This window comes from Gambusia affinis, linkage group LG18 (genome assembly GCF_019740435.1).
Source record: "Gambusia affinis linkage group LG18, SWU_Gaff_1.0, whole genome shotgun sequence".
Taxonomy (NCBI): Eukaryota; Metazoa; Chordata; class Actinopteri; order Cyprinodontiformes; family Poeciliidae; genus Gambusia; species Gambusia affinis.
In genome coordinates, this window is record NC_057885.1 from 1,750,324 (window position 1) to 1,764,814 (window position 14,491).

The following is a 14,491-nucleotide window of genomic DNA, read 5'->3' on the forward strand; positions in this document are numbered from 1 at the left end:
TCTCACAGGGGATTCCGCCAGACGTTCCCAGCAGACCCTCACACACGTTTGGGCCTGCCAGGTCTGACCGGCATCCTCCCCCACCAGCGGAGCCAACTCACCACCAGGTAGTGGTCAGTGGACAGCTACGCACCTCTCTTCACCCGAGTGTCCAAGACATACGGCCGCAGATCCGATGAAATGATGACAAAGTCGATCAGGGGAACTGCCCCCGATATCCATGCAATATTGCAGAGTCGTGTCAGCCAACACAGCTTTTGATTCACCTCGGTGACCTAGTCCCCGAAGATTGGAGAGCCCAACCCAGAGTCCCCAGGCTCCACTTCCTCAAAGGAAGGCATGTGGGTGGGATTGAGGAGGTCTTCAAAGACAAAGTTAATCATCGAACTGCCGCCGAGGGTGTCCTGGTGCCAAGTGCACATATGGACACCCTTGTGCTTGAACATGGTGTTCGTTATGGACAATCCATGACGAGCACATAAGTCCAACAACATAACACCACTCGAGTTCAGATCGGGGGGGCCGTTCCTCCCAACCACGCCCCTCCAGGCCTCACTGTCATTGCCCACGTGAAAATTGAAGTCCCCCAGCAGAACAAGGGAGTCCCCAGGAGGAGCACTCTCCAGTACGCCCTCTAGGGACTCCAAAAAGGGTGGGTAATCTGAGCTGTTGTTCGGCCCGTAAGCACAATCGACAGTCAGGACCCGTCCCCCCACCCGTAGGCGGAGGGAGGCTACCCTCTTGTTCACCGGGGTAAACCCCAACGTACAGGCACAGAGATGGGGAGCAACAAGTATGCCCACTACTGCCCAACGCCTCTCACCTTGGGCAACTCCAGAGTGGATATATGTCCAGCCCCTCTCAAGGAGACTGGTTCCAGAACCAAAGCCATGCGTCGGGGTGAGACCGACTATTTCTAGCCGGAACCTCTTGACCTCACACACTAGCTCTGGCTCCTTCCCCACCTGAGAGGTGACATTCCATGTCCCAAGAGCTAGCTTCTGCAACCGAGGATCGGACCGTCAGGGTCCCCTCCCTCAGCCGTCACCCATCACACATTGCACCCAACCCCTTTGTCTCACATGTGGTGGGCCCATGGGAGGGGGGGCCTATGTTTCCTCTTCGGGCTGAGCCCGGCTGGGCTCCATGGGTAAAAGCCCGGCTACCAGACGCTCGTCGTCGTGCCTCCCCTCCAGGCCTGGCTCCAGAGTGGGGCCCCAGTGACCCGCGTCCGGGCGAGGGAACGCTGAGTTCAAAGTTTTTATCCATCATAGGGGTCTTCGGGCTGCACTTTGTCTGGCCCTTCTCCTACGACCTGTCTGCCTCGGGTGACCCTACCAGGGGCATGAAGCCCCAGACAGCAGAGCTCCCAGGATCATTGGGGCACTCAAACCCCTCCACCACGATAAGGTGGCAGCCCAAGGAGAGGATGCAAACGTCTTTAAAACGTTTGCATCCTGTAGGCCGTCCCCTTTTGTCATGTCCTGCGGGAGAGGTGTGTACTATTTATTTTCTATCTAAATACATATTTATTTAGAGATCTATTAAGTTAATTTTTGTTACATACTTCTGTTTTGTGTAGGACTTGGATCGGGCAGCTTATAACACGGTTGTTTTGTGTTTGTTCTTGTCAGTTCTCTTCAGAATAAATTGAGAAATTATCTTTTAAAAGACAAACCATGTTGCGGCCTGATCATTTAAAATCAGCACAACGTAGAAAGGATCTTGTTACATATTTATATATATATATATATATAAGTATATATATATAATTTAGCCTTTTTACAAACTACAAACATCAGTGTACTTGATTTGGGTTATGAATAACACAAAGTAGTTCTAAACTGTTCAGTTAAACTAGAATTATATATACAGTTAAAAATTGGCTGTGTGTTAAGAATTCATCTAATTAGTAATCTCAAAACCAAGAAACTAAAACCATTTGTCTTCTAATAAAGTATGGAGGATAAAAACACAAGAAAGATAACAAAATCCAATTTTTAGTCCACCCACAGTTTATTAGTGAAATGGAATAAAAATTATTCCAATTTAGGTGTTATTAGTTCCAAATACCAGTAATTCTTCCTCACATTTTTCTCTTTCTCCTGTGCTTTTGTTCCCCAGTATGTGGTTGTGAACTTGCCCAAGGAGGCTTCTTTGTGCGCCAAGGTGAATACATCTGTACTCTGGACTACCAGAGGCTGTACGGGACTCGCTGCTTCAGCTGCCAGGACTTCATTGAGGGGGAGGTGGTGTCAGCTCTGGGGAAGACCTACCATCCCCGTTGCTTTGTCTGCGCCTCATGCAAGTAAGAGAAAAAGGTTATGAAGTAGAATTTCAATTAAAGAAATTCTAAAGTGAAAAAAAATTGGAGCAAGACCACACTTCTAATCTCAAGCCTACAGCTTCCTGAACCATTCAGGGCATGGTTTTCATGTTGTACTTACCCTCTGCTGAACCTGATGTGAATGTTCCAATGTGGCATTCAAGGTTTGTAATGTGATCATATAACCTCAGTGCATTTATTTTTAAACAAGTATCCCTTTTGTGGAGGGAAAACACTTGTGCTTATTGTGAGGAACATGAATAGAAGTCATAGTAAGAATGGAAGCACTGCTTTATGTCTGTGCTGATGGGAAGACTACTAATCATCAATAATTCAGTTGTTTATTCTCATTGTTGAGTTTCCTTGGCTTTATAATTCACAATGTTTTGAGGCAATCTTATTTTTTCACAGATTCCATTTCAGAGAATTTAAGATGCGGTGATTGCAAAAATATTTCTATGCCTTAATCTTCTCCCATTTTGTCATGTTCCAGTACTTCTTGTCAACTTCCCTGTATTTTGTTGGAAATGTGACAGGCCAGCACAAAGTGGCACATATCTCTAAAGTAGAAGGAAAATTACATGGCTTTCATATCTTTTGACAAAGAAATTATTTAGAATTGTCTGGTGTGCATTTATATAGCTCCATTAACTCGAAACCTTGCATAGCCACCTGTTGCTGCAAATACAGCTGTTTTCGAGCTTACTATAATTTTGAACATAAAGCCTAAAATGTTTCTCATTTTTCTCTACACTATAACTCAAGCTGAGTCAAATTTGAGTAAGTGTCTCTGAAATCAGTTTTCAAGTCTTGCCTGTTTCTACACTTTAGCTAGGCCATTCTAAACCAAACAGTCAATTTGTAGTCATGCTGTTGAGGGGCGTTCGTGTTCATACACACCTCACACACAGTGCAGACCCCCTGGGGGACACACTTCCATCCCTTCATCCTCTATTTTGCCTTAATGGAACAGTCATGGAGAGAGCGCCACCTCTTTTTTGAGACACCCTCCTCTGTAGACAACAATGTAATTTCCATCTAGGATATTCGAGCCATTTGACAGTCTGTGTCACAGTGTATATGAATGCAGTTATTCATTTAATAATTGTACATATGTAAGTAATACCTCATTGCATCTGATCAACAGTCTCCAAAAGTATTTTAGAGCTATGCATAAGAAATATTTAAATTATTTGTACAATGCTTTGTTTTTTTTATTTTGTCATATCTAGTAAAGAAGGTTAATATTTGTTCAGGCCAGTTTTACTGTGAAACTTAGTTTTATTTTGAAAAACTTACTTCCTGTTGAGACTTATATTAGAAAAAACACTGACGGCAGCAATATACATGTGGAGAGCCTCAAGATCTGGAGGGAAGCATGAACACATGACCCCAGAGATAGGCTACAGAGAAGCCAAACAACTACTTCATAAGCAATATGGTGATAATTTAAAAATGGCCATGGCTTACATCAAAAAGGTTTTAAAATTTACCACTCTCATCCAGAACCACAACTGGATTTGTGGTCCACATTTCCTTTATGAAGAGGAGCCTGAGTGGCCTACAAAGCCTGATCCACCAAGCATCATGAACGAGGACGGTGAGATCAAAAAGACATCACTAATCAGTCTCTTGACCATGACTGAAGTTACACCAATGAGAAAACTGGTGGTATACTACTTTGACACAAACTGAAAAGAGCTGTTGCGTGGATGCTATGCATGAAAGACCTGCTCCACTGCCTTGTTTAGACGAAAAAAGAAAGTAAAATAATTGCTGCCCTTACATAGAGAGAATCACTAAAGCAGAACCTGAAGACATGACAAGACTGAGAAAGTCAGTGAAAAATAACAACCTTTGTCTGTGCAGGACTTGGAAAATGCCAAATTTGTGCCAATACGTTACAGTCATTGGCACAAATGACTGTGACTTTATATCCAGAGAGATGTTCTCATCTCTCTGGATATAAAGAGAGATGTATGCCTAAGAGTTGTCTTCACTCTTAAGTAGTCACTCTTTAGCTTATATTTTAGAAAATGTACTCACTATTTAGATGCAGAGACTCCTATTATTGCAACCCAGAAAAGGATTTAGAACAAACTTAGAATCCAGAACAGGAACATTTAGCTTTTATTATTACTTAGAAACTGGAGTACTCATTACTTTTACAAATTTAGAGCACACTTAGAAAGTTCAGAAAATACTAGAATACTAGAGAATACTCTAGTTGCCGAAAGGAAAGGATGCCTCCTTGAAAACAAAATGATGCAATTTGCTCCATGTGACTACATAACTCATCTATCGTCATGAGCTTTGGGTCATGACCGAAAGAACGAGATCGTGGATACAAGCGGCCAAAATGGGTTTTCTCCGTAGGGTGTCTGGGCTCTCCCTTAGAGAGAGAAGCTCAGTCATCCGGGAGGGTCTCAGAGTAGAGCCGCTGCTCCTTCACATCGAGAGGGGCCAGTTGAGGTGGCTCGGGCATCTGTTCAGGACGCCTCCTGGACGCCTCCCTGGTGAGGTGTTCTGGGCACGTCCCACCAGGAGGAGGCCCCGGGGAAGACCCCTCTCATCTGGCCTGGGAACGCCTGGGGATTCCTCCAGAGGAGCTGGAAGAAGTGGCTGGGAAGAGGGAAGTCTGGGCCTCCCTTCTGAAGCTGCTACCCCTGCGACCCGACCCCGGATAAGCGGAAGAAGATGGATGGATGGATGGACTACATAACTTGGAGCCAATTTCAACACTTTGGATGAAGTGTGGTAGAGTCTTTAGGCATGAATCTGCTTTGAGCTAAACTAGCGGTCTCAAGCTGCAGTCCTTGAGGACCAGAGTCCTGCAACGTTTAGATGTGTCCCCTGTCCTACTTGAATTTAATGGTGAAACTGCCTCACTAGCTTGCATTCCAGCTCTACATAGCTCTGCTAATGATCTAATATTGGAGCCAAGTGTACTGACACAGAGACATGTAATAGTTGCTGGACACTGGCCCTTTAGGACAAGAGTTGGAGGTCTTGGAGGGCAGGCGTCTAAACCATCCCATTGTGGCTCTGGTGGGATGTTTACGGTGGTTTTAATGCTGGAAGGTGAATCTCCATCTCAGTCTCGGCTTCTGTAGTGTTTTTTTTAGGCCATTAATGTCAGTTATTTTTATCCTGGAAGCAGAACATCTTCAACCACATGTTAGTTGCATTCCCTACATGCTATAAGGATCTCTTTTAGCTTTCTTCTTCCATCTCTTCCATAAACAGCAAATTTATAGGGTGTATTGAGTTGACCTGTGGACAGATTCTTCCACCAGAAGGGTGGACCTCTGCAACTCCTCCAAAGGGACTATGGGTCTCTTTGCTGGGCCTATCTGGGTGAAGGATGCTTAATACAAGTGTTTACTCCACACAGGACACCATATCTTTCAGATTGTTTTTGACTTTGTATTTGTATTTTGCACAAAATCCCATGAAAAAACCTTGAGAATTCAATAAGGAACAATATGGAATGTTCATGCATGCAATAATGTATGAACAATATTGATTGTACACTTTATGTAAGGGAGTTAATCCCAAAATCTCAACAATTCTGCTTCTAAGTGATCACCCCATAATCAGTCTTCCTCAACCCGCCTGCAGTTATTTCTCGTCATCTGACGGCGTGACTGCAGCACTAGTGTCACATTTTTGAGCTCAGGAAAGCAGCACACAGCAGCCAGTTGGAGCCTTGCTTTACCAAGTGATCATCATCCTATCTGTGCTCTCTTGCAGTAAATTTGTGGAAAGAAAATTCATAACCAGCTGCTATCAGGAAGATCAAATTATTTTCATTGCACTTGGAATGTGTCTCCAGCTGCATGATGCGTTTTGTCTCTGAAGAGACATTCTTTTTTTCTGGTGAATGATGATAGAGTACAATGTTAGCTGTTCCACTTTAGATGCTGGTAATATTATAACCTTCCCAGACTAAGGAAAGAGTTGAATAAAAGTTACCACCTCAAATCTGATTGTCATGAAATGTGTGGTGTGAGGTGAGGTAGACGCCGTAGACCCAGGTAAGTGGAGGGAAGGCAATTTTAATAGTAATTCCAGCTTCAAATAAGTCCACAAAAATTCTGGCGGCACGGCTGAGTGGAAGCCAGGGCTCACACCGGTAGCAACAGAATAAAATGCGTGGCAAACAAAACAGGCAGATGGAGATGACGCTACAATCAACGAGGACCCGACAAGAACAGACAGACACAGGTGACACTAAATACACATGAGGTGATCAGGGGATGAGACACACCTGGGAAATTATCGAAGGGGGACAGGACAACACGGAGACGTAGAAACACAGAAAACTCGAAATAAACACACAAAAACACGGAACGTGACACTGATTGTGTCTCCGTTAAGTCATTCAAACCTAGGCGACTCTTTCAGACATGCCTTCCGCCTTTCAGCTATTATAGCTGTTAAATCCTTACAGGTTTGGGAAGGAGCGTCTACTCTCAAATTATCAATCAGTACCTTTCACATCTTCCCATTCACTGAAACTGAAAGAGACAAAGAGTCGTCCACCAATCCCATGACGCTCGTGAGGATTCTGGTACACCATGGCTGGAGGATAGGTGGATGTGTGTGTAACCTGGTTGTTATAATTACACAAAATGTCTTCTTTTTTTGGTTGTTTGTATTCTCTATCATTGTTCTCTACCTGACCGAAAAGCTGTCATTGTTTTGAAAGTGTTACTTTAAGAACGGTAGCCCCTCCTTTTTATTACTTCTTTTATGGTTTTGTCTTTAAAATGCTTGCGTCCCTTAGGCCCTCCCCTTTTGTCATGTTGTCCTGCGGGAGAGGACTTGGAGCGGGCAGCTTGTTAAACGATTGCTTTTCTTTTTAATACTTGTCAGAATAAATCGAAGAAAGCCAAACCGAGTCACGGCCTGACTAATTACCAATAACCAGCGCAACGCAGAAGGGATCCGGTTACACTTGGTGCCGTCTGACCCGCTGTAACGTCGACTCTCCACTGCTGAAGCTGCTGCTACGTTGTGCCTTTCCCGCCTTTGACGTCTTGCCCCGCCTTTGCCCTGCGCTTTGACTGGCAGGCGTTGGCGCGCTGTATCCTAGCAACGAAGTAACTGTTTCTGTTGGTCTTCTTTTTTTGTGCACCTCGTTTTATTCAAGGGAAGAGGGGAAATAAGTGAAGAATAATTGGAAAAGTTTTTTTTGTGTGTTTTGGGACAATAAAAACAATCTTAAAACGGTACATGATCAACAAATAATAATATTAATAATAATAATAAAAAAAAAATGTAAAGACATGAAACCAGTCTGTTTATTACCCTTTACCTGTAGATAAGGCTGGTTGTTCTTTTTGTTTCTTTTGCTGACTGTTGCATATGAGTTCTTGTGTGACTGATTTGTTTTTACACTGTTGGGTATCTGCACTTTATTTTTGACATTGCTTCTTTTTGATCCACTGTTATTTTCCATAGCTTTTGTCTGTTATTGTTTGATGAAATGTCTGACACTGAGGTACCTTTTAAAGGTGATGAAGTGGACCGGAAGGTCACTTTTAGTTTGGGGAGGGGCCAACATTACATGTCATTTGGAAGGGGTAGACCTATGCCTTTTAGTCCATATGAATTTTCTGTTGATCAGCTTGGGATGAACCCCCCACCTGTCCCTGCTGCTGCTTCTACACCCATTGGCAAAGCAAGGTCTGACCCTACCCAACTTGTTTCTACTGAGGCTCTCAGTGGGGTGATTGCTGATCTGGCTAAGCAGATTGGGGACGCCATTACGACGAATCTCAATGGACTAAACCCACAAAGTCAGTCACAGTCTCAGGTTGCTGACAGCCAACCAAGCGACCTGACCGATCAGTCACAAATGAGGTTTGTTGTTCAGTCTGATATTAGAGCACCTCCATATTTTAAAGGTGACCACACTGACACCTTCTCCATCCAGGAATGGGAGGGTTTGATGAGATGCTATCTGTCAAGGATGAGATGTGTGGACCCTGTAGAAATGTGTGAGATCATCACATCCAGACTTATTGGGAAAGCCAGAGATGTGGTTCAGGTGTCGCTTCGTTGCCAGCCTCAGTCATGTAGTGACAAGTTGGTTTCTACTGTTTTCGATATTTTGAAACGCAACTTTGGTGAGCTGATCTTCTCCAGTTTGCCAATGAGAGACTTCTATAACATCCTGCCAGCTGATGGAGAGACAGCCATGGACTACTGGATTCGACTGAACAAGTCTATTGAAGCAGCTGATGAGTGTTTGCGTAGGAGGGGGAAGCAGGTGGAGGATCCAGGAGCTGAAGTTGTTACAATGTTCATCAACCATTGTCCTGATCCTGGTCTAGCTCTTTCCTTCCAGCTGAAACCTGTGGAGGAGTGGACTACTGCTGAGGTCCAGAGCCGCCTTGATAACCGTGTTGCAAGTCTTAGGAAGCCGATGGTCACTATAAAGAGGACTCTTGGTTGTCTGCGGGTCCCTGTTCTCTCCTGTCTTCCTCAGCTTGGTGCTCAAACGCCTAGTGCTGCGTTGTCAGCTGATGCTACGCCATTTGCTGTCCGTTTTCCCCAAGCTGCTTTAGCATGTGATCATTTCTCAGCTTCAGGGCCCTTGAATCAGCAGCCACAGCAGCATGTTGCTCCACAATCTACATCCTTTCAGAATACAGGTCCACCCCAGCCACCTTTTTCCTCCAGTTCAGGAGTTGAACCGCCTTCTCAGATGACAGAGATGTTCGATAAAGTTCTGTCTCTGTGTGCAGCTTCTCTTGCTACAAAACAAAGTGGTCAACATGTGAGGAGTTACACACGTGGTTCTAAACGTCCTCAGCATGCACCATGCAGGGTTTGTTGCTCAGAGGAGCATACCACACACTCACACTGCAGATTGTTCAGACTGTGTCTCAACTGCTTCGGCTCAGGACACATTAAAAGGGATTGTCCTCAGCCTGCTCATCACACACCGCAGCTGTCCTCCCAGTATCCTAATTTAAACTAGAGAGCCCGTGTGATGAGAGGGGAAGCATGGGCAGAGTGGATAATACCCTCACGACTACACTGGATGCACGCTCTGTTTATACTGAGTGTTGCAATACTTCACCTGAGAACAGAGCAGTGATTTTCTTGGGGTCACAGAGAGTTCAGAGGGCTAGTGATTTGTTTTATGCCTCAGTTTCAGTTAGTGACCGGACTACACTGAGGGGTATGTTGGACTCTGGGAGTATGTCGTGCACATTGAGCGTGGAGGCAGAGAGCAAACTAAGAGCGGCGGGTGTTGATTTGATCCCTCTTGCGGTCCCAGAGAATGTGGTGCTCGTTGGGTGTGGTGGCCTTCTCACGCAGCCTCGATACATCTATGAGTTGAACATTGAGATCTATGGCTTCAGATTTACAGTACCGACATTTTTGATACCTGGCCAACATGATGAATTCATCATTGGTAGCAATGTGCTCCGGCCCCTTATTCAAAGAATGAAAACTGATTCGAGGTACTGGGAACTCATTACATCTAACACTGCAAACCCAGAGTGTGAGGAGTTTTTGCAGCTTCTGAGTTGTGTTTCTCGGTGGTCAAACTCTACTTCACCTGACAAGATTGGAACAGTTAGGCTCAGACAGGCTGTTACCCTCCTTCCTCGTCAGGAGTATGTGGTTTGGGGTAAGCTCCCATCCACTGCACCACTGTCATTGGGAGGCACTGTGGTTGTCGAGCCGTCATCTGCTCGTTCCACTCCAAAAAACATTTTGGTGGGTCGTGTAGTCACACCCATGTGGGGGGATCGTTGGGTCCCTATGAAGGTCCTCAACCCAACAGAAAAACCTCTGATACTGCGCCGCAATGCTAAAATCGCTGATGTCTTTCCATGTGTTGCTGTGGAGGACTTTGCGTTTAGTCAGGGGAGATCGGAACTGTACTGCAACCATTCAGCTGTTTCAACAGGTTCATCACATCACAGTGCTGATCCAGTGCAGATGCTGAGAGACTGTGGTCTGCATGACATTGACATAGAGAGCTGTGAGGTGTCAGATGAGTCTAAAAGAAGGCTGGCTGAACTCGTGATTTCTTACCAGGATGTGTTCTCCAGGGGAAAACTGGATTGTGGTGAGGCTAGGGATTTTGTTCATCGCATTCACTTGACTGATGACCAGCCATTTCGCTTGCCTTATCGACGCATACCACCAGCACATTATCAGCAGTTGAGGGAGGTCTTGTCTGAGATGGAGATGAAGGGTATCATAAGGAAGTCTATTAGTGAATATGCCTCCCCGCTTGTTATGGTGTGGAAAAAGTCTGGGGACATGAGGATATGCACTGACTTCCGCTGGCTTAATGCTAAGACCGTTAAGGATGCCCATCCATTGCCCCATCAGTCTGACTGCCTTGCTGCTCTTGGTGGGAATGCGCTGTTCAGCACCATGGACTTGACCTCTGGTTTCTACAACATCCCTCTCCATGAGTCCGACAAACATTACACTGCTTTTACCACGCCGCTTGGACTTTATAAGTACAACCGTCTCCCACAAGGTTTATGCAACAGCCCAGCTTCCTTCATGAGGATGATGCTTAACGTTTTTGGTGACTTGAACTTTTCCAGCCTCCTCTGCTATCTAGACGACCTGTTGGTATTTGCACCGTCTGAGGAGGAGTCGTTAAAGAGGCTGGAGGTTGTTTTCTGTCGCCTGAGAGCAAACAACTTGAAGCTGGCCCAGAAAAAGTGTCACTTTTTCAGGAGGTCTGTGAGGTTCTTGGGCCATGTTGTGGAAGCTGGTGGTGTTTCTGTTGATCAGGAGAAGGTAAGGGTCATCTCAGGGTTTGAAAGAAAAGACCTCATGAAGGAGGATGGCTGTACTCCGTGCCAGAAGAAGGTGAGGTCATTCTTGGGCATGGTGCTATTCTATCAGCACTTTATTCCAGCTTGTTCCCGCATCGCAAAGCCTCTTTATGCCCTCACTGCAGGTCAGAAACGTAAAGTAAAGAGCAAAGGACACGGGAAAGCTGGAACCTTTCGTGTTCTGACTCCCCAGGACTGGACTCCAGCTTGTGAGAAAGCGTTTGGAGACCTTAAAACTGCACTTCTCAACTGTGTGGTGCTGGCGCATCCTGATTTTGAGAAGCCATTTATTCTCTCAACCGATGCTTCATTGGATGGGCTCGGTGCTGTTTTGTCGCAGGTCCCAGCTGATGGAGAGATTGCTAGACCTGTTGCTTTTGCCAGCAAGACTCTCAGCCGCAGCCAGGCCAACTATCCTGCACACAGGCTCGAGTTCCTAGCCTTAAAGTGGGCTGTATGCGATAAGTTCAGCCATTGGCTGAAGGGTCACAGGTTTACTGTGTGGACGGATAATAACCCTCTCACATATATCCTGACCAAGCCCAAACTGGATGCCTGTGAACAGCGCTGGGTCTCTAAGCTTGCTCCATACACCTTTGAAATCAGGTATGTTCCAGGGAGACAGAATGTGGTGGCAGATGCTCTGAGCAGAGCTCCTTTTGTGAAGCCTTTGGCTGATCGCCTTCTGTCAGAACCTTGTCAGGAACTTTTGGAGCATGTCTGTGAGGTCCCTGATCATGCTGTGCAGGATGTTTTCCGTTTGACCTGTCAGCTTCAATCAGTGGACAGCTCTTCCTCCATTACAGTTGACACGTCCATGACCTGTGACGAAGTCACCTCTCTTTTGTCATCAGCCTGCAGTGGAGATGCTGGTCAGACTCAGCATGCAGCATCTTTAGCTGATCATCTGGGCATGATAATCCCACACACCACAGGTCCATCAACAGCTCTTTGTCTAACTGACCTGGTCTCTCACCAGAAAAACGATCCTGTTGTTTCCAGAGTTGTCCTGTACGTTGAGCGGGGACGCCGTCCATCAAGGCGGGAACGCTTTGGTGAAAATCAACTGGCTCTAAAAATTCTGAAGCAGTGGGATAAACTAACATTGCTGAATGGCGTTCTTTACCGTGTCATAAAATACCCTCTGACAAAAGGTAAACGCTTCCAGTTTGTGGTCCCTGATGCTTTGAAGTCTGTGGTTCTGACTGGTGTCCATGATAGTGCAGGTCATCAGGGCCAGCCACGAACATTCTCCTTGGCTCGTCATCGTTTCTTTTGGCATGACATGGAAAGAGATGTGCGAGATTATGTGAGAAAATGTCCCAGATGTGTCCTCAGTAAAACCCCAGAGCCTGCTGTGAGAGCCCCTCTGGAGAACATCAGGACCAGTGCTCCGATGGAGCTGGTGTGTATTGATTTCTGGTCAGCTGAGGACAGTAACAACAAGTCTGTGGATGTTCTGGTGATCACTGATCACTTCACAAAGTTAGCACATGCTTTCCCGTGTCAGGATCAAACTGCTAAACGAGTTGCAAAAAAGTTATGGGATGTTTTTTTTTGTGTTTATGGCTTCCCCCAGCGCATTCACTCAGATCAGGGTGCAAATTTTGAGAGTGAGCTGCTGGCTGAGCTTTTAGAGTTGAGTGGTGTCAGTAAATCACACACCTCACCCTACCACCCAATGGGTAATGGGACAGCAGAGAGATTCAATCGCACTCTGGGCAACATGTTGAGATCTCTGCCTCCACGCTCAAGCATAAATGGCCTCAGATGGTCCAGTCTCTGACTTTCGCCTACAACTGCACGGTTCATGAGACCACAGGCTTTGCACCGTTCTATCTGATGTTTGGGAGGATTCCCAGGCTGCCTGTTGACCTTGTTTTTCTTCATGATGATGCTATTTGTGACTACCACACTTACGTCAAATCACTGGTTGAAGATTTACGTTCTGCCATGCTAATGGCTGAGAAGAACACCAGTGCAGAGCAGAAACATCAATGTGACCAGTACAACAAGAGAGTCAAGGGTCACCCTCTGTCAGTTGGAGATCAGGTCCTGGTGGCAAATAAGGGAGCCAGAGGAAAGCGAAAGCTTTCTGATAAATGGGAGCCTGTGATGTACACGGTGGTTGCCTCCAAACCTGCTCTCCATATTTATCGTGTTAGAGATCGTCATGGCAACGAGCGTGTGGTGCATCGCAACCTCCTTCTTGACGTGAACTTTTTACCTGTGGGGATGACCTTGGATGGGAATGTGAACCGCCAGGTTGATAGTGTGGTTCGAGTTCCCCCGATTCCTGATTCACATGGAACAGGAAGTTTTCGTGAGGCTCCTAGTGCTGTTCCTGCTGAGCCTTCCCTACCTGACTCCCTGTCCTGCAGTGATGGGGATGACCGTACTGCTTCATGGGTTCAGGACGTGTCCTTGGCTCCATCAGTTGGGAACAGCCTGACTAATTACCAATAACCAGCACAACGCAGAAGGGATCCGGTTACATGTGCATAGATTGAAATATACTGTAAAAATATGAAAAGTGTCTAGTTTCTTTTCAGAACCAGAACGAAACAATATGAGAAGATTTTAAAGAAGTTAGCCAAATCATTTTGTATGGTTGATGGCAGTGGACCTTTTTATGATCACATCTATACAATGCGTCATCATATTCCCATGAAGACCTCTCATTAACAACTGATAGATGTCAGTGAAGGTCCAGGGTTTGTTCTCCTAACCTCAAACCTAACTCTTGTCACATGGCACAGCCCCAGTGAAATCTTTCATTTGACTTTATGTGTCTTGCTTGTTTTCAGGCAGCCATTCCCAGCTGGTGATCGGGTGACATTTAATGGAAAAGAGTGTATCTGCCAGAAGTGTACCCAGCCTCTGCCTGCCAACAGCCCGGCACCCATCCAGGCTGTTCACAGTTAGTACTGATTCCAGTTCCTGTCCCAAACCTGAACTCTGTGCCCCATCCCCATGAACTTGAATTTTCCCATAATGTCCGATGTCACTTTTACTCCATGATGAAACTGAAGCTAACTTCCTCTATCTTCATCTACATGTGCTCTGTGCAGACTGCTGTGGTTGTGGGAGGGAGTTCAAGAATGAACAGTCTCTTGTTGCTCTGGACAAGCACTGGCACCTGGGCTGCTTCAAGTGTAAAGTGTGCAACAAGGTGCTCAATGCTGAGTACATAAGCAAGTAAGTTACTCTGGCTATTAACAGAGGTCCAGCGACCCTCTTATTAATTAACTGTAAAATGCTTGTGTGCTCAACCAAGAGTTGGTGTCATGACTCTCTTGCATTTTATTTTGTGTGCCAAAACCTGGAAGGTTTTGGAAAC

At 45.7% G+C, this 14,491-nt stretch overlaps 1 protein-coding gene across 13 annotated transcripts in view; it reads left to right on the top strand.

The window, feature by feature from the left end:
- ablim2 (actin binding LIM protein family, member 2) overlaps positions 1-14,491 on the top strand; it is a 109,175-nt gene that overhangs the window by 51,089 nt on the left and 43,595 nt on the right. For all 13 annotated transcript variants that reach the window (XM_044097144.1, XM_044097142.1, XM_044097147.1 and 10 more), the window contains exons 3-5: positions 2,125-2,308; positions 13,959-14,071; positions 14,223-14,349. In XM_044097144.1, coding sequence (XP_043953079.1) covers positions 2,125-2,308; positions 13,959-14,071; positions 14,223-14,349 — 424 coding nt within the window. The remainder of the gene's footprint in view (positions 1-2,124; positions 2,309-13,958; positions 14,072-14,222; positions 14,350-14,491) is intronic.